Source organism: Elgaria multicarinata, chromosome 10 (assembly GCF_023053635.1).
Source record: "Elgaria multicarinata webbii isolate HBS135686 ecotype San Diego chromosome 10, rElgMul1.1.pri, whole genome shotgun sequence".
In the NCBI taxonomy this organism is placed as follows: domain Eukaryota; kingdom Metazoa; phylum Chordata; class Lepidosauria; order Squamata; family Anguidae; genus Elgaria; species Elgaria multicarinata.
Genome location: NC_086180.1, coordinates 59,093,025 through 59,115,412, shown reverse-complemented (window position 1 = coordinate 59,115,412; position 22,388 = coordinate 59,093,025). Strand labels below are relative to the sequence as shown.

The 22,388-nt window shown below is 42.7% G+C and overlaps 1 protein-coding gene across 1 annotated transcript in view; it reads left to right on the top strand.

Moving 5' to 3' along the window:
• The window catches only part of DLC1 (DLC1 Rho GTPase activating protein), a 290,227-nt gene that overhangs the window by 14,867 nt on the left and 252,972 nt on the right, over nucleotides 1-22,388 (top strand). The window contains exon 2 of the mRNA XM_063135176.1: nucleotides 5,155-6,319. Coding sequence (XP_062991246.1) covers nucleotides 5,267-6,319 — 1,053 coding nt within the window. The 5' untranslated portion in view covers nucleotides 5,155-5,266. The remainder of the gene's footprint in view (nucleotides 1-5,154; nucleotides 6,320-22,388) is intronic.

Sequence of the window (22,388 nt, the reverse complement as noted above, 5' to 3'; positions counted from 1 at the left end):
AAGCCGAATCCCCCTGGCCCCATCCTCCCCCACCACAATTATCAATTGCTTGGTGGTTTCCTGGCTTTTGTGCAGTTCCCCACTCCCATTCTAAAAAGCTTGAAACGCCTCTTCCTAAGGCTTCGTTACTGGCAGTAAGAGCTTTAAACTAAAGGTTGCGGGTATTGGGGGGTATTTTGACCGTGTTCCCTTTGCCTTCTTCCCCACCCCATTTTGCCTTCAGACCACCCACTCCTGGAATGCGACCCAGAAGAACGCCTCCAAAACAGAACTCAGCCTTTGGGCTGAAAGTGGTTCTGCATCCCTGACTAAAACCAACCCCTCTTATTTATTTTATTTTATTTTATTTATTGTATTTCTATACCTCCCAAAAGCTCTCTGGGCAGTTCACAAAAATTAAACCTCTGTCCATATTTACCTTAAGATTGTCCACTACAAGTGCCTTCTCCGTTTGAGGTCCTTGTGTTTTTTTGGTGGCCCTGGCCACCCCTTCAAATTGTGGAATACTCTCCCTACATGAGAGCCTCATGTGGTGCAGGGCGGTAAAGCAGCAGTTTCTGCAGTTGAAACTCTCCCCACGTCCTGAGCTCGATCCCAGCGGAAGCTGGTTTCAGGCAGCCGGCTCGGGTTGACTCAGCCTTCCATCCTCCCGAAGTCAGTAAAATGAGTACCCAGTTAGGTGGGGGAAAAGTAATAACGACTGGGGAAGGCAATGGCAAACCACCCCACTATAAGGCCTGCCAAGAAAACGTCAGCGAAAGCTGGCGGCCCTCCAAGAGTCAGTAATGACTCAGTGCTTGCACGAGAAGTTCCTTTCCTTTTCCTCCTTACAGAGGTAGGCCAGGCACTTACAGTGCCATCTTTTTGGCACTAGGCAAAGAACTTTTTGTCCACCTATGCCTTGTATTTTAATATTATATAATATTAAGATTTTCTCTTAAAGCTGTTATTGCTTATTTCTTTTCAGTCTCCATTCTAACAATGTTTGCTTATTCTATTTTATATACTGTACATTTATGATGATGATGTATGTTATTTGATTTGATATTTTATTGTGTTATTTCATTTGCATTTTAATTCATATTGCTTAAATTGTAGTATATCAAATAGAGGACTAAGTTAAGATGCAACTCATATGTTTTCTTTACTGCTATTATTGATTAATATTTTAGTCTCTACTCTGACAATGTCTGATTATTCTATTTTTACACATATGGGATTATCATAACCATTTTTATGTCTTTGTAAATTCGTGCTGATGTTATTTGATTTGACATTTGATTGATATGCATTTGAATTCCTATTGTTTAAAGTGCGGTATGTCACCCAGAGGATTGGGTTTCATAGAATCATAGAATAGCAGAGTTGGAAGGGGCCTACAAGGCCATCGAGTCCAACCCCCTGCTCAATGGTTAAATGGGAACTCTTAAAAACAAGTAATAAGCCAACTAACAAACTATACCTTCTAAGAAAAATGGGGCGCCCCACAAGATGGCAGCTCTGTTTCAAGTTCCCCTTGCCTTATTTAATGTGTAGCGTGACTTAGTTTGTGTCTTGATGCCATTATGCTATGTACTTGTCCACCCCTGGTAGCAGTAAAATGGGGCTGGGAAAAATGTATAGCATCATGATGTCAAGACACAGCATGGGTTATACTGTACATTATTGAGTCAAAGATTGGAACTCCACTTTGAGATGCAATTTTCATTGTGAAAATTCCATGTTACTTATATGACATACAGTTCCACTTTCAGCCCAATGCTCTCTATCCAGTGAATCATGCTGCCTGCCAAGAGAGAATATGGGAATGAATATCTCAAGTGAACCTATTGTTCACTAACCATTTTTTGCCTGTGAAAATGGTTTTTTCTCCCTCTTTTGACCGGGCTGAATTCTAATGGGGAAAAGTTCCATTTCATCGTCCTCACACTGATATAATAGGCAGTGAATCTAGCTACCCTTTCGACATAGGTTCCCTTCTTCAGCTTTGCAGACATGGAAAATGTGAATGTGAAATGGAAACAGGCTGGCCTTAAAAAGGAGGTTAAAAAGCCGCCAAGCGTGCAGGCTCTCCATTGTGAAAGTCACTTTGTCAAAGCATAATTTACCGAGGTTCGGATGCGCAGTCATAATTCTGCAATTCTTTCGGGCTGCCTACTTTTAGACCTTCAGGCATGTGATTTGTCAGGACAGCCTTATGGTCTGGGTGTGCAATCGGAGCTTCCCTTGGTAGACTGAAATGACCCAGAACAAACTCAGCAGTTAATCTTCTTTATTGCTGAAATCAATAAGCAGATCCATGCTAAGTGCTGACAGTTCCTATGTAGGGAGTGAAAAGGAAAAGTGGCTGTTTCTTGAACCAGTAATATGTTACAAGTACAACACAGAAGGTTTTCTTTACAGTTGTAGCTGTTATTTAATAAAGGATTCCCCCCCCCCATGACGGTGTAAACATTAAAGAGTTGCATTTAATTACATTTGGCCAATGAGCAGTGAGTTCAGAACACAACAGAACCAATAGATATGATCTGCATCCAGGGCTTTTAATCACACGGAGGGCATCTATGGGTACAGGAGGCTCTCCTGTTCAGACTGTCACCAACCATGCATACAGGGCGAAGGATGCAGTGATGGAGGGGCTGGAGCTCTCCTCTGCTCTTGCATTCATTCAACATGGTAGGAAGAATACCTGAAGAAGGCTTGAGTCCAGTGGACACTGGTGGCCCCAAATTTGGTGAGGCTATGAATCCAATCTGGGTTTTAGTCAGAACCAGACAGAACTCTAAAGGAGCTATCCAAGGTGCTTAACCCTTTAGCGTTCTGGCTGGCTTTGATTAAAACCCAGAATGGATTCACACACGCCCTCAGAATCGGTGCCACCAGCCTCCACTGCTTGGCCACATCCAAATACAGCAGCAGCAGTGCTGAAACCCCTGAGAAGCCCGAGCATCTCTGGTTTGTTGTTTGAAGATTTATTTATTACATATGTGTATGCATTATTATTATTAAAATATTAATCAAAGACAATATTTAAAACTTCCTAAAAACATACTAAAAAGGATCCTAAAAGCATCCTACAATTCCACTGGATAGGCCTGCAGGAAGAGATCAGTCTTTATAGCTTTCTTAAATGCTAAAAGACTATTAAGTTGACGAATCTCCTCCGGCAGGCCATTGCACAGTCTGGGAGCAGCAGAGGAAAAGGTCCTCTGGGTAATATCTGTCAGCCTAGTTTTGGTTGGCTGAAGGAAGTTCTTCCCAGAGGACCTGAGTGTGCGGGGCAGATTGTATGGGAGAAGGCGATCCCACAGGTAGCCTGGACCCAAACCATGTATTATTATTATTATTATTATTATTTATTTATATAGCACCATCAATGTACATGGTGCTGTACAGAGTAAAACAGTAAGGTGATAACCAACACTTTATACTTCGCCCGGAAACTAATTGGCAGCCAGTGAAGAGATTTTAAAATTATTATTATTATTATTATTATTATTTGAAAAGCAAAGCAGTAGTCTGTTCAAAAGGACTTTGCAACATTGTGCTGTTTGTTCCCTTTGCTTACATGATTCTGAATGAGAGCCAGCGCTGTCATACATTCCATGATAAGGTCAGCTTGGGAGAGTCAGTACAGCAGATTGTCCCTAATGACTCAGATGCTTGGCGCAAGTAATCTTGTGTGAGGCTCATTGGAAAGCCAGGCAGAGGAAAAGGTAGCATGCGAAGCACGTCTTTGCAAAACAGGGCGGCTTTCCCACCATAAGCACTGAAAGGCCTCCTTCGCGAGATATCCTTATGATGTGGTTGCAACTCAAGGAACTCAGATCACATAGGCAGCTCTTTCTATGGACACAGGTAGTTCACATCCAGCTGTAGTGAACCATGCTAGGGAAGACCCTAATTTTGGAGAGTATTGCTGATTAGTATTGGCTTCAAAGGGGTGTGTGCCAGAATGCTTAATTACATGGAAATGCACCCATACAAATCAGATTCCCAGTAGCAACCATAGCCTATGAACATGGCCACTGAGGCATCACTGGCCTCTAGTATCTTACAAAAAAGACTCTTCAATGCTAAAGAAATCAAGTCTTCAGTTGTGCTAACCTTCCACTGGTTAGTTTGCAGTCAAACTCAGGTATACTTGAAAACCCAACTGCCTGCACAGAAAGAGCTGAAACAAGCAAAGATTAGGGAGTGCAAAATACGTCCTGATTCTTTTTCATTTACATTTAAAAATTATTGCATTGCACTTTCTTATGACAACACAACAATGGATTTGCTCTGTTTGCTGTTTGTTCCCTTCTGATTTATCAGCACTTTTCTCCACTTTGCTCATCCTTGATTACAACAGACAGCTTCCTGGAGCAGGTTAATAAGGCTGGCCAATAGCTGCCTATTAATTAGGTGATTAAATGGATCAGTCAGATAAACACCTGTTTGGAGGGTTTTGGGTTTGTTGGTTTGTTTTACAAATATACAGCAGCTGAACTGCTGTTGGAACAGGAGGATGGCCAACACATATAATGGTTCACTCGATTACACTACAAGTCCTTGCAATCAAACTACCCCAGAGTGTCTCATTTCCAATCGCTTCCATCTCTCGTAGTAGAAGATATGAAGAAAGTGAGAGAAAGAAAACAAGTATTAGGAAAGATGATAGTTTTGGGTATAAATTTATGAAATAAATAGAGAATTCAGAATATATGAATAGTTAAAAATACAGCCTCTAGACAATGATGCTATGTTTGGTTATTTTCATGAATAGGACTTGTGGACTTGTGTACGAAGACTCACAAGACTCGATGGCTTTTAAAGCCATGGAAATAGCTGTCTTATGACAGAGACAGTGAAGAGAGACTCATTGTCAAATTTTGGCTTATAGAACCCGTTGTGTTCTCATGGAGTTGTTTATAACATTCTGTTTACTTCATTTGAGAGAGTAATCAGCAAGGAGGCCATGCTTGATTATAGCTTCTGTCTTTGAAAATGATTAACGTTGTCCTACAAAACATCTTTTCAAATCCTTCCCTCCCTAACTCATGCAGCTTACTGATGCTTTTGCATATATATTTTCATATGTGTTTCTTTTTGTTGTTCTTGGGTGTGCGTGTTTTTACATTGAAGCAACAACTTTCTTCTTCTTTTAAACAGATATGCAAGAGGTAAAATCATTTCATTCTGTGGAGAAGTTCATGGAAGCCATGATGTTTCGTCTGGCCCTGATTGTATTACACATTGGAACCTGTTGCTAAAGTACTATGACATGTCTCTAGCAATCAGGAAAAGAAGCTGGGAAGAGCATGTGACCCAATGGATGGGCTTGCCTTTTGGTTCTATTGATTCTAATATATTATGCAGGCATGGCCTAGTAGTTGACAACCTGCAGGCAGGCATGGAAAAGGATGGACTTCGGAGTGAAGGCCATAAAGAAAAAAGTGCTTCCTTGCCAGATTGCTGTCTTGGTGGAGAACTGGCCAGTTTCCCTTCGAAGCTGCTTGGTAATATATCCAAAGAGGTGGATGAGAATGACAATCATCAAGAGGAAGAATTTCTCTCTCTGGAAGACAGTACAGAAACTTTGGTCAATGTTTCCGGTGACGATGGTGGTGGTCATAGTGGTGGTGATAACAACGATGACGACATGGAGCTTACTTTGGAGGAAGTCAACCACCAGTTCACTCATGTTGAAGAGAAATTGTCAGCCGAAAAAAATACTTTAGAAGGAGGAGCAGGACCTTGCATAGAGATAGGCCCACAAGTAGAAGCAAAGAAAGAATCTAATAATGTCTGTGAACCAACTGGGGAAACAAATGAACTTAATTCTGAGAGAGATACCAAATCAGGGATGGAAGAGGAAGACATTTGCAATAGCAGAGAAGGAGGTCTGGAAATTTATTGCAATATTTCCAATGAAAATGAGGATGCCCCAAAAGAAAACTTCTGTGAGCTTTCAAAAGTGGAAAAAGATGTGCCTGAGGAGAAGGTGGTCCATGAGGTTGTAGCCGCAGAGCAGCATGAAAAATCAGGTGCTCCTAACGATGGGAATGAAAAAACTGTTAGCAGTCTTTTACCTGATGAGCTTTTTCCTGGTCAATGTAGTAACAACAGTGTAGTTGCTGCAGACTCCAGTAATCTTGGGCCATCACCTGGTTCTTATCTTCTGCCAGAGGGAAATGGACTGGATTCAAATGGCTTTGCAGATTCTCAAAATCAATACATCACAAGTGTACCCTTGGTGGAAGGAGTGACTGGTTTAAAGAATAACATAGTAATGCCCCAGCCTATGGATAGTCAAGTCATACTGCGGAAAAGAAAGGTAAGTTATGTAAAAGTTAACAAGCTTTCCAGATGTACAGGAAGATGTGGATAGATAGTTTAGAGAAGCAATGGGTGTAATCCAATGCAGACTTAAGACTGTCAGTGAGATCTCAGTATGTTTAAAGGCTCCGGTTACTGGAGCTGCAATTAAAACAAAAACATAAAAAGCAGGTGAAGGTGTGTTGGTCCATTCAGGGTGGGGGGCGGGGGGCGGGGAATCCAGTAGGCCAATACTTTTCTTAGAACCAACCTAAACCTAGCAATTCTCAGGCCTTTGCTAGACCAGGCTATATCCCGGGGTGATACCCAGGATTGTCCCTGTGTGTCCAGATGACGTATAGGGGATCCCGAGCTCAGGCAGGGATCAACCCTGCCAGGCCCCGGGATATAGCCTACCCCTTTGGGCCCGCTTTTTCCTGTGAGACCACAAGCATGTGGCCCATTTTTGCAGCTTTTCCCGGCTCTGCACGAGAAAAGCCGTGGAGCCGGGAGCTGCGCCCATCAGGGGCAGGGTGGGGGGAGCAGGGAAACCCAATTTAAATTAAAAAAAACCACTTAACTTTGTGCACGAGCATTCGTGCACTTTGTTCCTTTAAAAAAAATGGCGGGCGCAATGGGTCTCTCCTTGAGCTTGTCGCACCTGATGTGTAGACTAGGGCGACATCCTGTGATACTTGCGTCACGGCGTCTCCCCTCGTCCAGCGTAGATTTACTGGTAGGTCTAGCAAAGGCTTCAGATGCACAGGTTCCCTAAGGGCTGGCAGAAAATCATGGTAACTGATGGATTTTATATTTTATATTGATGGATTTTATATTTTTCAAAATGGTGGATGGGTGGGGGCTTTACATGTTTTCCAAGTTACCATAGTTTTGTCTGAGTGGAATTTGAAAGAAATCAGGAAGGTCCTGCTGCAGTGACAAATCTGTTGGAATCTGGAGGGCAGTGAAAGAGTCTTTGATCAGATTAATGAAATTTCTCTGGGAGGTTTGGCACACCTCAGTACCTTCTTTGGGATGGTAAAAGGCTGACATTTTAAGACTGTGTTCTCGCTTTGCTGGCTCTATGCCTCTGGGGACGTGCATCATTTTGTTAGTCCCCTCTGCTCCCCTCACATCCACTTCGCCTGATTGGTCTGAAAATGCCAAGTTTACGTCCGTACAGATTCAGTCGAAAGAATATGACACCTGCTAACGCACGTGAGAAAAGCATTTCTATGTTACAATTCTGAGGTGCCAAAAGGTGCAAAGGGCAATTATGGTATCAGGAGAAAGCTATTTCAGGACAGCACGAATGATGGGGGAGGTGGGGGTTTTTCCCCCTTTGCTTTTCTTACAGAGGAAAGGAAAGTCATTTCAAATCCCTTGTGGCAAGAGTCCTCCTGAGTCCCCAAATCCTTATTCACGAGGTAGGATTAATTTTGCTTGCAGCTGGACTGTAGGATTAAACTGTAACTGTCACTTTTTTCTCGGGCTGTGTGGTTAACTCTGTCAAAGGTAGACAGAGCCTGTGGCTAAAATCTACAAATCCTCATTTGACAGCGGTAGTGAACAGAGAACACTGATGCTCCCTTTTTGCCTGTTGCTAGAAAGCTTATGCAGAGAGGAGCAATGCTAACAGACCTCTGTAGCCATCCAGATATTGTTAGATTCCAACTAGCATTAGCCCCAGTCAGTGTAGCAAAAGTTCAAGGATAGGCATGGTCAGGCACCTGCTGAGGGCCCACAGCCCAGCAGGGGCCCACTGACAAAAACTCCCAGAGTTGCTGCACTTCTTTACCATTTCCATCTGCTTGTTCTTCTGCCTTTTGCTTTGGCCCAGACAACAGTGGCAGTGGTGAGGAGGAGCAGTTGCTTGAGAATCAAGCAAGTGGTAGCAATGATGAGAAACGGAATGAGGAGCAATAACAGGTGGTGACAATGGTGCTGAGAAAGTAGGCTCACTGAGGAAGGCGGCCCATGGAGGGTGCCTTGCCCAAGAGCCCCCCAAAAACCAGGAGCCAGTTTTGACTATAGGAGTTGTTGTTAGGGATGTCGAAGAAATCCACAATGGATTCAAATGAGTTAGGATTTCTATGAATCCAACCAGCTTTTTCTGAGTCACTTGCAGACCAGGTTTCCTCCCCCCCACCCACCCACCCCCACACACTTTTGGTAGGATTTGCAGCACTCTGCATTATTTATTTATTCATTTATTCATTCATTCATTTATTACATTTCTATCCTGCCTTTTTTTCCTCCAAAGAACCCAAGGCGGCGTACATAATCCTCCCCTTCCTCTTCCATTCTATCCCCACAAAAACAACCCTGTGAGGTAGGTTGGGCTGAGAGTCTGTGACTGGCTTAAGTCACCCAATGAGCTTCCATGGCTGAGTGGGAACCAGAACCCGGATCTCCCGACTCTCAGACCAACACTGTAGCCACTACACCACACTGACTCTCTTGCACTCCGTGCATTAGCACTCATGCGCATTAGCACTAATGTGCATGAGTGCAAATGCAAATTTGTAAACAGGATCGAAATGCACGATTCATCCCTAAACAAACATCTGATTCCATGAGTGAGTAGATGAGGGAATGAAAGCTGCCTGACAATCTGCGGAACACAAGTAGAACGGATTTAACAAAATCCACACCTCCCCAGTTGAAGTCCAACAACATCTACAGCTTTCCCACCCGTACTCTAAACCAGCTTCTTGATGATTCAGCCCAGGCAGGCAGCTTCAGAAAAAAGAGCCAGCATGCCCCTCCTCCAAAATGTTGCATGCCGTCTCAGTAACCTTCACTGCTGGGCATCCACAATTGTTAGCCTGCCCTTCTAGAAAGGGATGGGGAGAAATTTGTTCAGTTCAAATTTTAATGCAGACTTACCAAATTGTGCATTTTTGAACCAATACAGTGCTATTGCACTCATACAGGCTGTTCAGACAACACACTAAGCCACTGTGGTTAAGCATTTTGAGCTAAACATTGTGGTTTAGCATGTCATGTGAACCATCACTTAGCGTGTCATGTGAACCATTCCTAACGATGATGGCTACATAACCATGGTTTTAACCCACTCACTAACCATTTGCTGCAAAAGGGTTAGCAGCCTACCATGGCTTAGCATGTTGTCTGAACAGGCCCATTGTGGGTTTCTCACAGCCATCTGGTTGGCCACTGTAGGAACAGAATGCTTGACTAGATAGGCCTTTTGTCTGATGCAGCATGGCTCTTCTTGAGTAGTTCTTATGTTTGTACCAGTGTTTATGCAAACAATATTGATGTACACATATTTTAGCAGTGAAACCCTAAGCATGTCTACTGGCTTGAAGCCTAGCTCACCCACATCCATGCATATCTCTGATTTCGCTTGAAGCATATGAACTCCTCTGGCACTGTAGATATAAGCACTGTATGAACCAAGCCCTCGGTATGAACCAAGCCCCAGTATATGCAGTGAGGGAAAGAGCATGTATGCCTACTCCTTCCACCAGAGAAAAATGGTCCTCAATTGGCTAAAGATCCATAGTTGCCAACGAAGAATATGCAGTGAAGAACATATGGAACTAAACATTGATTTATGGCTATCTCAGCCATGATGATCATAACACAAAGGCTATTCCATGGAAACACAGGAGAGGCTAAAAAAGCAGGAATGAAGAGTACCACAGAGGAGCATTCATGACATAACTGATACTGAAAGGCTGAACGATAAAAATGTTTAACAGAAAAAGCAGTGGAAAACTCACATTTTTGTTGCAATAACTTACTTAATTAAAATTTATGTGTTGTGGTGCTCTTCAGTTTAATTTATTTAGATTACTGTGTGATTTGTATTTGGAATTTAGGCAAACACGATCATAAATATTATCCCTGTCCCTTTTGGAAGCTATGGAATGCTGTCCCACGAGCTTCGGCCATGTATGGATAGAAGCATGATGGATTCCAAACAATCTGAAAAGAATGTAAAACAAGTGCCGAAGCAAACACAGTCGCTAGTAGCACGATTCCAGGCATGATCACAGTACAACCTTTATGCAAATTTGAGTTTTGACACATTTTTGCAACAGCAGACAGCTATAAATTTTAGAGGCTGCCAATTTTGTCTAGACTGCAAACCCAAGAACCATACTGCAACTGTTATGCATCAAGTCAGGAAACACTTGGGTTTCAGCTGCCTAAAATGGTAATAAATGCAGTTTTATATATGACTTTATAACCACATGCTAGCATCTCCATGACTAGCATTAGGGCGCTAAAGTAATTGACATACAGTAGATTCCCCTTGAACTGAACCATGAAAAACCCTTATTTTCCTATATCCCTCAGGATTCCCCATAGAGTGCCAGGTCCATAGGTACCTAATTTTAAAACTCTCTTGTTTTAACATTCATAAATGTAGTCAAGTTGAGTTAAGAGAGTTCTTTATTTAGGAATAAATTGATATGATACCAATGGAGAATTCTCAGTGCTTTCTAGAAAATAAGCCACCTGACTCACTCACTCTCATCTTGGTCCCTTGTATTGTGTGTTCATCACAGTTGTGCATGGGTTCTTTGGACGACGTCATGCCCCTCCAGTTTCGCTTCTGTTTTTAAACAGTACTTTCAGCGAGTTTTTTTTTTAAAAAAAAAGTAGGGGAAATAGAATATTATTTGTGAAAGTGAAAGAAAACTTGTGTAATTGTGCTATTCTTTGATACCACCTAGAGGTTATAGAGAGGAAAAGCAGGAAAGGACATGCTCTTTGTATAGTGCTCGGATCTCAATTTTGTAGTGAAAGTAGATACAGCAGATGAATGGCCCCGTATAGAAAAGCCCAAAATAACAATGATTGCGTCAAAGCCATTTCATTTGCCTCAGAATAGAATCAGGAATAAGAGCTGGGTTGGACAGTGAACAACCAAATGAGAGGTGGCGAAGGTATAAGAAGCAGATGCTTGCTGTGAGGAGGAATGAGGTGGTAGAAAAGGGATTGTGTAAGCAGAAATGGGAGGGGAGGCAGGTGCAAACTGAGAGGAAGTGGGAGTGCCATGTGGAGAGACAGAGAGAGAGAGAGAGAGAGAGAGAGAGAGAGAGAGAGAGAGAGAGAGAGAGAGCTTGTGTAGGACGCTACTTAAGGTGGCCATATGCCCTCTTCCTTGTCATGGCTTGTTCATCTCCAGAGCACTCAAACCTCTATGCTGATGCTCCATAAATGATTCCAAAATCTCATAATCCTTCACAGCCTAAGTAAAGAAAGAGACAAGTGAGGAGGAAACCTAAGAAAACAGAAAAGCTGAATTAATTTCCAGCAATGTGTGGTTTGCTAGATTCTCATTGGACTCTTGTTTTGTTCCTTGATGCTGCATTCTTTTTCCTCACCATTCCCAAATGGTTCAGTTCTCTGGGCGTGAATATTAAAAACAAGCACAATGAGAGATTTGAAAGCAAGACCAGCATATAAGGGAGGATTCCTCCAAGCCCCTCCAAGCTCTGGAGATTGAATGTGAAAGCTCCACTGGCCTGATTAGACCCGTGGGCCAGAGGTTTTACATCCCTGATATAAGCTAAGGTAGAGTCATTCTGGGCTTTATATCTTAAGCTCGAGTTCCACTCTCCACTCTCTGTTCCCCTTTTGCTCCCTTTATCCTTTCTTTCCAGATTTCCTGAACATACTTCCTCCATTCCTTCAGCTCTTTGGACTTTCCATACTACCACTTGGCCCTGGGCATCCATGCCATGTTGCCACTCTGTGCTGCAGGTCCAGGGGATCCACATGGATTCCATTTGCTACCATTAGTATGGAAGCTGGAGTCAGGATGGGGCCCTTTCATACCATGCCATTCCTGCATTTCAAGGTGTGAGGTACTTTGCCGTACCTCTTCCCAGTTCCTGCATTAGGTGTCATATGTGTTCTGCCCAAAACTTAAATAGACCTTTCCTCTATTAAATACACTTTTTCCTTTTGCTATGAAATTTTCATAGCTAAATTGGAATTTCTCCATCTCTGCCTTTACCCACATTTGTGAAACCCTGCCCTTCTTTCCACCATTACTGCCAACGTCTCTCTCTCTCTCCCTCCCCTGCTTTAATAAAATGGATCACGGAGTATCATAGGAGTGTAATGAAGCATATGGGGTGAACATTAGGATGCATTGCTGTTCGTCAAAGCTAGATGTTCCAGCTGAAATGTCTAGAAGCCATGGATGTAATATAGCTATTGGTTCAGCAGGTTTCTCTGATGATAAAATGCATCAGTGAAGGAAGGTACAATAAGCAGAAGTCTCTGGGGTTTGTGGGGATCGGAAGATTCATATCTTGAGATGCAACCAGAGCTTTCATCTTCTACGTACCATCCCTTGAAGGTGAGATGGTTTTCTGGATACTACGAAAGCATCAGAATGTCTTGGGCCAGCCCTACATCTTACATGAGATGAAGGTACACTAGTTCCTTAAAATGTTCATTCCAGAAAATAAGCATTGACGGAGTCAGAGACAGGATCTACACTACTGCTTTACAATGGTTTATAGTGTTATTGACAACTGTTGGGGCCCACGACACATTCCATATACCATTTACAAACCACTTTCAAAGTGTTATATCCTGCTTGGTGTAGATCTGGCCTTCTCATAACATTCCAGTGATGGTGAAGTGCCTGAAGATTTGCTGTATTTACAAGAGAAAAATTTGGTTTTGCGTCAAAAAAACAAACAAACATTAACTCTCAGATCCACAGCCTTATGGTTTTGCAAGACTTTTTTTTAGAAAGAGCAACATTTTGAAGGAATACTATATTAGTGCGAAACTTTGAAAAGCCAGTATCAGAGTAAAAATTTCACATTTTGAACTTTCAAAACATACAACTCTGATCACTGAATCACATTCAGAACACCAATTTCTATTGACTTTCAGTTGTTGTCTGATTATGATGATGATATCTGTGAGGTTTCAAATAGTGTCAGATCTACACCAAGCAACATATGGCACTTTGAAAACTGTTTGAAAATGGTATATGGAGTAGGGGTGTGCACGGACCCCCCGCTCCGCTTCACTTCCAGATCCGCGGTTTGCGGATTGGGCCACTTCGCTCCGCCCCCACTCCGCCCATGCCCGCTCTGCTCCGCTCGGAGCTCCAGATCCGGATTGGAGCTCCGTTCCCCCCCCCCCCCATAGGCTTGCATTAAGCTTAAAAAGTATACAACTTTTTTCTGTGAAAGTTTGAAACCTCAAGTTTGGCACCATGACACCTCATGGAGGTATACACACACACGCCTAGACTCAAGGCAATTCCATCATCCCCTGAATTTTGAGGAATTTATGAAAATCGGGCACCCCATTCACACCCCTTTCCATAGCTCCGTCAATTTGCACGTTAGAAAGTAAAACCTCAAACTCACCACCATGATAGCTTATCCAGGGATACACACGCATGCCCAGACTCAAGGCAGTCCCATCATCCCCTGATTTTGGGGGAATTTATGAAAATCCAACACCCCATTCACACCCCTTTCGATAGCTCCGTCAATTTGCACGTTAGAAAGTAAAACCTCAAACTCACCACCATGATAGCTTATCCAGGGATACACACGCACGCCCAGACTCAAGGCAGTCCCATCATCCCCTGATTTTTGGCGGGGCTTAAACCTGCAGACATCTCAATGGGGCCATTTCAAAGGAAATCCCAACATGCCATGAATTGGGGAGTAGAGATCATCAACCTAATATGAATCTTCTTCCACACTTGAAAAATGGATTTGGAACTTCCAAAACTCCAAGTGAGCGCAGGAAGGACTTCTCCCCTGAGTCAAAGCCAGACACACACAACATCCCTGTGAGGCGGGCAGGGGAGGAGGGAGGGAAGGCAGGCAGGCAGCAGACATTTCTGGGGGCATAAGGAAGTGAGCCAAGGATAAGCCAGTAATGCATATAAAATGGAATAAATAAATAAACGAAGGAGGGGTGGAATTAAAAGCAGCTGTGTTGCTGAATAAACAACAAGAAGAACTTTTTTAAAAAGGCTATATCTGTCTTTTACCAGCAATAGGGGGACGTGCCCAGGGGATGGGGAAGCAGCTGCCAGTTCAACTCATGAAAGCCATTGCTTCACCACGAGAGCTGAGGAGTAGAAATGTCACTTCAACTCATGATAGGCATTGCTCCACCGGGTTACTCTCTTTGGAGGGCTCTGATTGCCCTCCAAGTACAGGAGAGAGTGGGGGCACGTCCACATGGGATGCCCTAGGGGAGCTCATCCCCTTGCACCACATCTTTTCAGTTGTTCCCCAAAGTTAGGGTGGGTAGCAGTGCTGTGTTTCTATCTCTTATTATTGGCTTAGTATATGATTTCGGGTGGTGTTTGTGCATTTGGTGGGGCTACTGTTTTAAAAAACACTGGGAAAAATCCGTTCAGACTAAGAAAGAGAAGTTCCCAGAATCCCAAGTTACCCGTTTTGCCTATCCCCTCCTCCAACTTTGGGATCATGTGATCATGACCGGGAGTTGACTCTGCCCCTCAGCCCTTCGGAAAAGGTATTTTCCCAACCGGTTTTTTTAAAAATTCTAGCACACGAACCGCAGCACGCAGAGAGGTGAGAGTAGTCTCAAAATGACCCCCATCCACGACTCTCCAAGCACAAGAATTTTCAGAAAGATAGCTTCAAAAACAACACAGTTATCCCCCTTTCTTTTCCACAATGCAATCCTATGGGCGAAATGTTTCAAGATGGCGATCGGATCGGACCGCGGAAACCGGAGCGCTCCGAAAATGGGCGCTTCTCTTCACCTTGCTTCTAGAGGTCTGCGATCCGCTTCTACTCCGCCTCTGGGCAAGGCGGAGCAGGCCAATTCGCTCCTGCTTCTGCGCTTCTAATCGGAGCGGAGCACATGCCTAATATGGAGTGTGTCCTGGGCTCCAACAGTTGTCACTACTGGTATGAACCGTTTTAAAGCAGAAGTGTTGATCCTGCACAAACTGTATCAGTTCTTAGTTTTTCATTTTTAAAGTATAAGGAAAAATAATGTCCGCTGAGAACAATGCTAGAGTTTGTTTGTCTGGAATAAATTCAAGATTCCAAAGGTAAGAGGACAACTGGTTTTGGCTCTCTGAACTATTTCCTGGGAAAGTTAAAAATAAGTTTCACGGGGCGGGGGGGGAGTGGGAGGAATTGGCATTTGTCATTTGAGAAAATTGCTTTATTCCATGCGCAGCCACATGTAGCTAAAATTTCTTTGCCATGTGTATAGATTTTACAGTGTTTCCGTTTTAGGAGCACAACTGAAATAGGAAGAGATTTTCATGCATAAACTTTCCAGAAGCTACCCTTCAAAATTGTAATAGCTTAAAGACCCTTTGCATTCTCTTGCGATCTCCAAGTGGGAAACACCAGCAGCTTTTTGTCTGACTCTAAAACTCAGGAAGTAACCGCCACTGATGTCATCGCCATGTTGCCAAAGCAAGGCCCTCTGGGAACTTGATTCAGGGCTCTCAGGAGTAATATCTGAAAGGAAATTTGTATCCTTTCCATTTATCACCACAGTGTTTGCTTGCAGTTGTTACAAATGTTGCCTTCTGAGAAATTACTTTACTTAATATTTGAAGGCCAATAGGATTTACTAGGTTTTACAGATGTATATCTTGCCTCCCCTCCCTTCCCCCCCCCCCGCAAAAATAAATAAATAAAGCTCACTTGAAGTAATCGAAATCATGTAGGCACAAAGTTGTTGGTTTTGTTTTTGTTTTTTACATTCCCAGAGCATTGTAGTGCCATCAACTACAAGCACAATAGAAGTGCTATTAACTATGACTGCAAGGTAAAAACCTATCATGCAATCTCTTATAATGCACTCATCACCCAGCCAGGATCATGCAACTATTGTGTAGTAAAGCCCATGTGATTGTTCCTGCCCATATGGTAGTAAGGGTTTAAATTGTACATCAGTATAATTGGATGTACTATGGAAAAGTGACTCCTATGTTGCCCATATAATGTCTGAGGAGTGCCTCCATCACTCGTGATGGTAAAAGAGAAGGTTGCCTTGAGCCATCCAACCTCCCTGTAAATTTCTTACCAAATGAAGTCTAAAAATCATAGAATCATAGAATAGCAGAGTTGGAAGGGGCCTACACGGCCATCGAGTCCAATCCCCTGCTCAATGCAGGAATCCACCCTAAAGCATCCCTGACAGATGGTTGTCCAGCTGCCTCTTGAATACCTCTAGTGTGGGAGAGCCCACAACCTCCCTAGGTAACCATTGTCACACTGCTCTAACAGTCAGGAAGTTTTTCCTGATATCCAGCTGGAATCTGGCTTCCTTTAACTTGAGCCCATTATTCCATGTCCTGCACTCTGGGAGGATCAAGAAGAGATCTTGGCCCTCCTCTGTGTGACAACCTTTCAAGTATTTGAAGAGTGCTATCATGTCTCCCCTCAATCTTCTCTTCTCCAGGCTATCACAAAAGTATAGAAGTTATGCAATGTTATTTGGGAAACTTAATATTTTTCTTAAACCAGAAAGGTGTCAGCTAATGGGCAGTATAGAAATTTAATTACTAAATACGTAAATAAATAAGAGTTGGAAGGAATAGCATTGTGAGGTCACTGCTGCGCTTGAAATGAAATGGAGATTGCTTGGGGCAATTGTCCATTTGTGCGTATCCTATCCCGAAACAATTTATGTGCTACTGGTACTGCAGAGAGACCCTAACCTCCTGCCATAAACTAGTAATAGATATATGGGGAAGGAATCTTGAAGGCATTGTGGATCTCATAGCTAAACTCCACGTTATGCTAATCACATACTGTATACCTGAGGGTACCTATTTATTTGTTGTAATGAAAGGTGTGTGATCCCCAATTTGGACTGAAACCACTATGCAATGGGAGATGAAGATTAAATATCCCCCTTCCACTGTTTCATCCCCAAATCACACAACTCTCCCCCCATGTGGTGGTTAGAAATGGGGAGAAAGCCTCCATGGGCACCAATGGAGACTTTTTTTTTCTTTTTAACCACCAACCCTTATGGGGGGATTTCAGGAAAACATTAATCCTCCCCCCACCTTTGCCACAGTGATCTGAATCTGAATTGGGGTCGCACACTCTAATGCCAGAGTAAATTAAAAGCTAATCTCAGTGACATGCTACTCAATCAGCGTATATAGCTTGGCTCTCAACGTATGTTTGAGTATGTCTACCATTGTCCTTCATTTTGCTTGTTTTGTCTTGTTTGCTGATGACACCAAATTATTTAGGGTGGTTGAAAGAAAAATGATGTGTGAAGAGCTCCAATAGGGTTCTCTGCAATCTAGGAAAATGGGGATTAAAATAGCAAATGCAGTTCAATGTAAGCAAGAGTAAAGTGATGAACCCTGGTTCAAAAAATCCCAGCTTCATGTGTAAGCTGTTGGGATCTGAGCTAAGAGTGACTGAAAAGAAAAAGCTATTGGCTGAATAAAAATATTGACGAGGGCCTTAGCTAGACCTAAGGTTTATCCTGAGATCGTCCTGGGATCATCCCTGTTCATGTAAATGACACACAGGGGATCCCGGGAGCAGGCAGGGATGACCCCGGGGTGATCCCGGGATAAACCTTAGGTCTAGCTAAGGCACCAGTGTGTGTATGGTGTGGAAAAGGCAAATTCCATGTTGGCCATAACTAGAAAATTAATTGCAAGTAAAACTGCCAATTTCATACTGCCGTTATACAAATATATGGTGCAACCACACTTCAGGTGCTGTGAACAGTTCTTGTCACTACCTCAGAAAGGATATTTCTACAGTGGCTACTAGTCCTGATGGATATATTTTACATTCGGCACTATGCCTCTGTATACCAGTTGCTGGGGAATGTGAGTGGGAGTGTCCTATTGCATTCATGTCCTACTTGTGAGCTTCCCACAGGAAGCTGTCTGGCCACTGTGTGAACAGAATACTTGCACGGATAGGTCTTTGGTTTAAGTGAACATGGCCCTTTTCACTTCCAGTTGCTACCTTCCAAATTGTGTTACCATTGGATAACTGTTATCCCTCTAATAAAGTCCTTGACCACTGTTTCTCTAACTTCTCTCCTTCTCCTGCAACAGCCCTGAACATCTTCTTAACAAATGCTATCCCATCCCATTACCTGCCAAGTGTCTGACAACCCCGTTTCAGCATCGCCATGCAGGCAGGGGGAAAATGCAACATTTATCAAGCTTATTTTGGGCCACACTTAACTGCCATACTTAGCTGGCAGGCTGCATTTGGTTTGGTGGATCATGAATTTTGCAGACCTCTCCTGGAAGAACAACAGCCTTTGTTCTGAATGAACACAAAAGAAACCTTCTGTTTCACCAACTGCAGATTTATTTCACTGTCGTATTGTCTGTGAACTGGTTCCTATTAATCCATAACAATACTGAAATTTGCCTTTCATACCATGACTGAAGCATTAATGTTGCCATCTCATCACATATGTCCTGAGCCCTGGGTGCATATGGATTGTATGGCATTAGCATTTTAAATCATTTTGACAACCTGAATTTTAGTTGTTTTGAAACTACATTGCTTTACATGCTCAAAAGGGACATATATGGCTAATAGCCATGCATTTGTTCTAGTCCAGCAGGTGTTGTAGGAGGTTTTGACATGTATGGATTACTAGGCATATTGTGAAGATGTTCAGAAATATCTGGTGTGGAAAATGTATTAAGTAAATGGATTCAGGCAAGGAATGACCAGCTAGGGCTTGCTTGTATTGGGGCTCTTTTCAGTTCAGAAATTTAGCTAGATCAAAGGGTAAAGAGCCTTCTGTTTCTGAAATTTTTTCAAGAAGCACTCTTAGGGTAGATAGAACCTCCTGCTCTTAAACAATTACAAGTTGGGCAAGAAATGAGCATAAACCTGAACAAAACTTATTTCATCTTCTGAATGGGGTGGTTTGAAGCTCCATCAATAAGGCTCATGCCAAAATGTAGGATCCCATGAAAGCGCATCTGGAATATATTTATGGATGGTTATGTACTTAAATGACTCATCGGGGTTTTCAGTGGGGAAGCATATACACTTTTTGAAATCCTGTTACCTATATTGATGTTTGGTGCTCATTATTTTGAACTGTATTCCTATGCTTTTTTCCTATACTTTCATGCTGGTTTTGTAGTATCAATGTCGCACCGGTTTTCCTCTGGGAGACGTACATACAATCTAATGCCTTTGTCCACACTTTTTAATGCTGCTCTTGATTTTGAGGGGTTTTTATACATGCATTGAACATGCCATGGAATTAAGATAGCTGTCACCTGGTAGACTTCACTGCTGTGGCAGGACTTGAATCACAGCCTTGGTGTTTTTCTGAATAGAGTTGTTTAAGGGCTGGTTGTGGAATAGAACACAGTAATGGCAGAAGGTAAATCTACTTTCCCCAGAGCATCAAGACAATGACTGGAGGTCATGTGATAGACTTGCATTACCATAACATCTACCAGGCAAACTCTGCTCCTGGCAATCAGTAACCTGTACTGACTGCTGGATCTGGCTAGTCTGTTTCCTTGGGCTTCTTCCATTTCTCACCTGCAAGTTTGTTTTATGCTGGTTCAAAGCAGATCCATTTTTTTATGGCATTTTTGTGTGCATTTTTAAAATTGTACAGATTTTATACATATCCGTCCATTGTCTAAAGCATGTTTGTATGCATTTTTGAAATGTATGCATTTGTCTTTGCACCCATTTCAAATGTATGCATTTTATCAGATGTATTTTCCCTCTTCCATAGAATGCATCACAAGTCCTGAAATATACAGATTTCTGAGCACAAAATGTGTCCTATTGGCATCTGTTTCCAGGTGATGTGGATTAGATAAATCCTCCTCCAAAAATCAGATGGAATGGATTTTTCACACATCCCTAGTAATCTCTCCTTTGAGATAGCTTCAGACATCGGCTGTATAAGGGCCATTTTGTTCATTACAGATTTCCTACAGTGAAGACACACCCATCTAAGAAATTTGATGAATCCCTAATACAGATGTCATCACAAAGACATTTATGCATCATGGGAGCCTCTGTGTAAATGCAAGGAGGCTGCAATTTGCCAGGGCATCCCAGATGGTATAAATGTATCCACAATTATCACACACAATTGATTCATATGCATCTATTGATTGATATGCATAATGTGTCATGGCTCTAACTGTATGTGTTCTGTTTCTATCAGCTTCTAAGGCCATAGCTAGACGTAAGGTTTATCCCAGGATTGTCCTTAGTTGCAAATAAAGATTCAGAATAGCCTAAAATCTTTTTGGTTGGTTGCTTAGTTGGTTTGACCATGCAGTCCATTTATGAATGTCAGGGTGGACCCTCCTATACCTGCTTCAGGATACAATTTGAGCCTTAACTAGATGTTACGAAAGATATGGAGTTCTAATTGCTTCACCTCACTTTCCCCTTCTTCCAGGGGCGTGTGTGGAGAAACCAATGTCTTTGCCTTATGCATTGCCCCACATCACTTCACCTCTGATCATTGGCTGTCAGCTATGATGTGTGGCAAGACATAGTACTATGGTGTTATGTTATAAATTGTGTTTACTCAGACATTATGAAGAAGAGGGAGCCGAGAGTTACAGAGTAACAGCAGATCAATGTTCTTTGAAAGAACTCAAAAGAAGTCTAAAGATCTAGCATCTGTTCTGAATGTTCAAGCAGCAGCAAAAGAGGTAGCCACCTTAGAGCAAGTCCTGACCAAATCTGCCTCATGGCTCTGTAACCAGAAGTGGGCCATTGAGTTGGGATTGTGAGGAAAGGCTCCCCTGGCAGAACATAGTGCTTCTAAGCTGTTTTTAACAAGTGGACTTTTCTTATTAGAAATTAACCAGCCCAGGGGGCCAGCCCTACCATTATGCAGAGTGAGGCGGCTGCCTCAGGCAAAAGATGCTGAGGGGCAGGGACCAGAAAAGCTATGCATGCCACATGGCGTCTCCTGTGTCTCCTAAGCTGGCCTGCTGTCCATTTCCTAGTGTTGAAGTAAGATCCAACAACTAGACTGGTTTTTGGACATGGAATAGACGGAGGTGCCATCTTATCTTTCACCTGAGACAGAAAAACATCTGGGGCGGGCCCTGAACCAAACACCCACTTTAATTTAGAAAGGGGATAAAATAACACAACGTTATCAGTTAACTAATGGCAGTGAGCTAGAGAAGCAAAGTGACAAAATATAGGGTTGGAGCCAGACTTACAGTGCAATCCTATACATGTCTACTCAGAAATAAGTACCACTGAGTTCAGGGAAGTGGCTATAGGATTGCAGCCTTAGATATGCTTAGAGTACACTCACTGAAATCAATGGGACTCACTTGTCTCGCTGGTTTCAAAGGGTCGACTCCAAGCACAACTAGAGCAGGAGCTACACTACTGCTTTATAATGGTTTGTAACAATACTGACAACTGTTGGGGCCCAGGACACGCTGCAGATACCATTTTCAAACTGTTTTCAAAGTGTTCCATCTTGCTTGGTATAGATCTGGATCCAACCCACATTGCTCTCCTATTTGCTAAACTATGTGCCCCCACCCAAAATTATACAAACAAATCCCATTATTTGCCTCCTGCTGGTTTTGTTGTGTGCGTTCACAGCCCCCTCTTCTTATATAAATAGAAAAAGGGCTCCAAGTCCATGGGAAAATTACTAATGGCATTTCCAAGAGCATTTTGTAAAGCAGGAGGAGTGGGAAGAGGAAGAAGTTTAAATTTCACTTGAATAAACTGCTCTTCAGTTTCAGGGGCTCCTGTGACTAGACGGTCTCAACTAAATTACATTACAGTGGAATTTGTTAAGCAGAAAGCTAATCCATGGGCCTTGAAGAAAAACTCAAAAGATCCAGTAATTAGCTCTCAAAGGACTCAGTTGGTTGTTTTACAGCTGTGAAGAAAACACAGAAGAGAATTTATTTATTGACCTAACTATCTGATAAATCAGGAAGAGAGCAGAGCCTTGGAATCTTTTTGAAAAGACCACCTCCTGCTCCCAATGAGGTCAACGCCCCCACTGAACTTCCTGTCCAAGAATGTGGGGGGAAATCTGGTAAACATAAAGCTGCACAGGACTTAAACGTCTCTGGAGAGAGT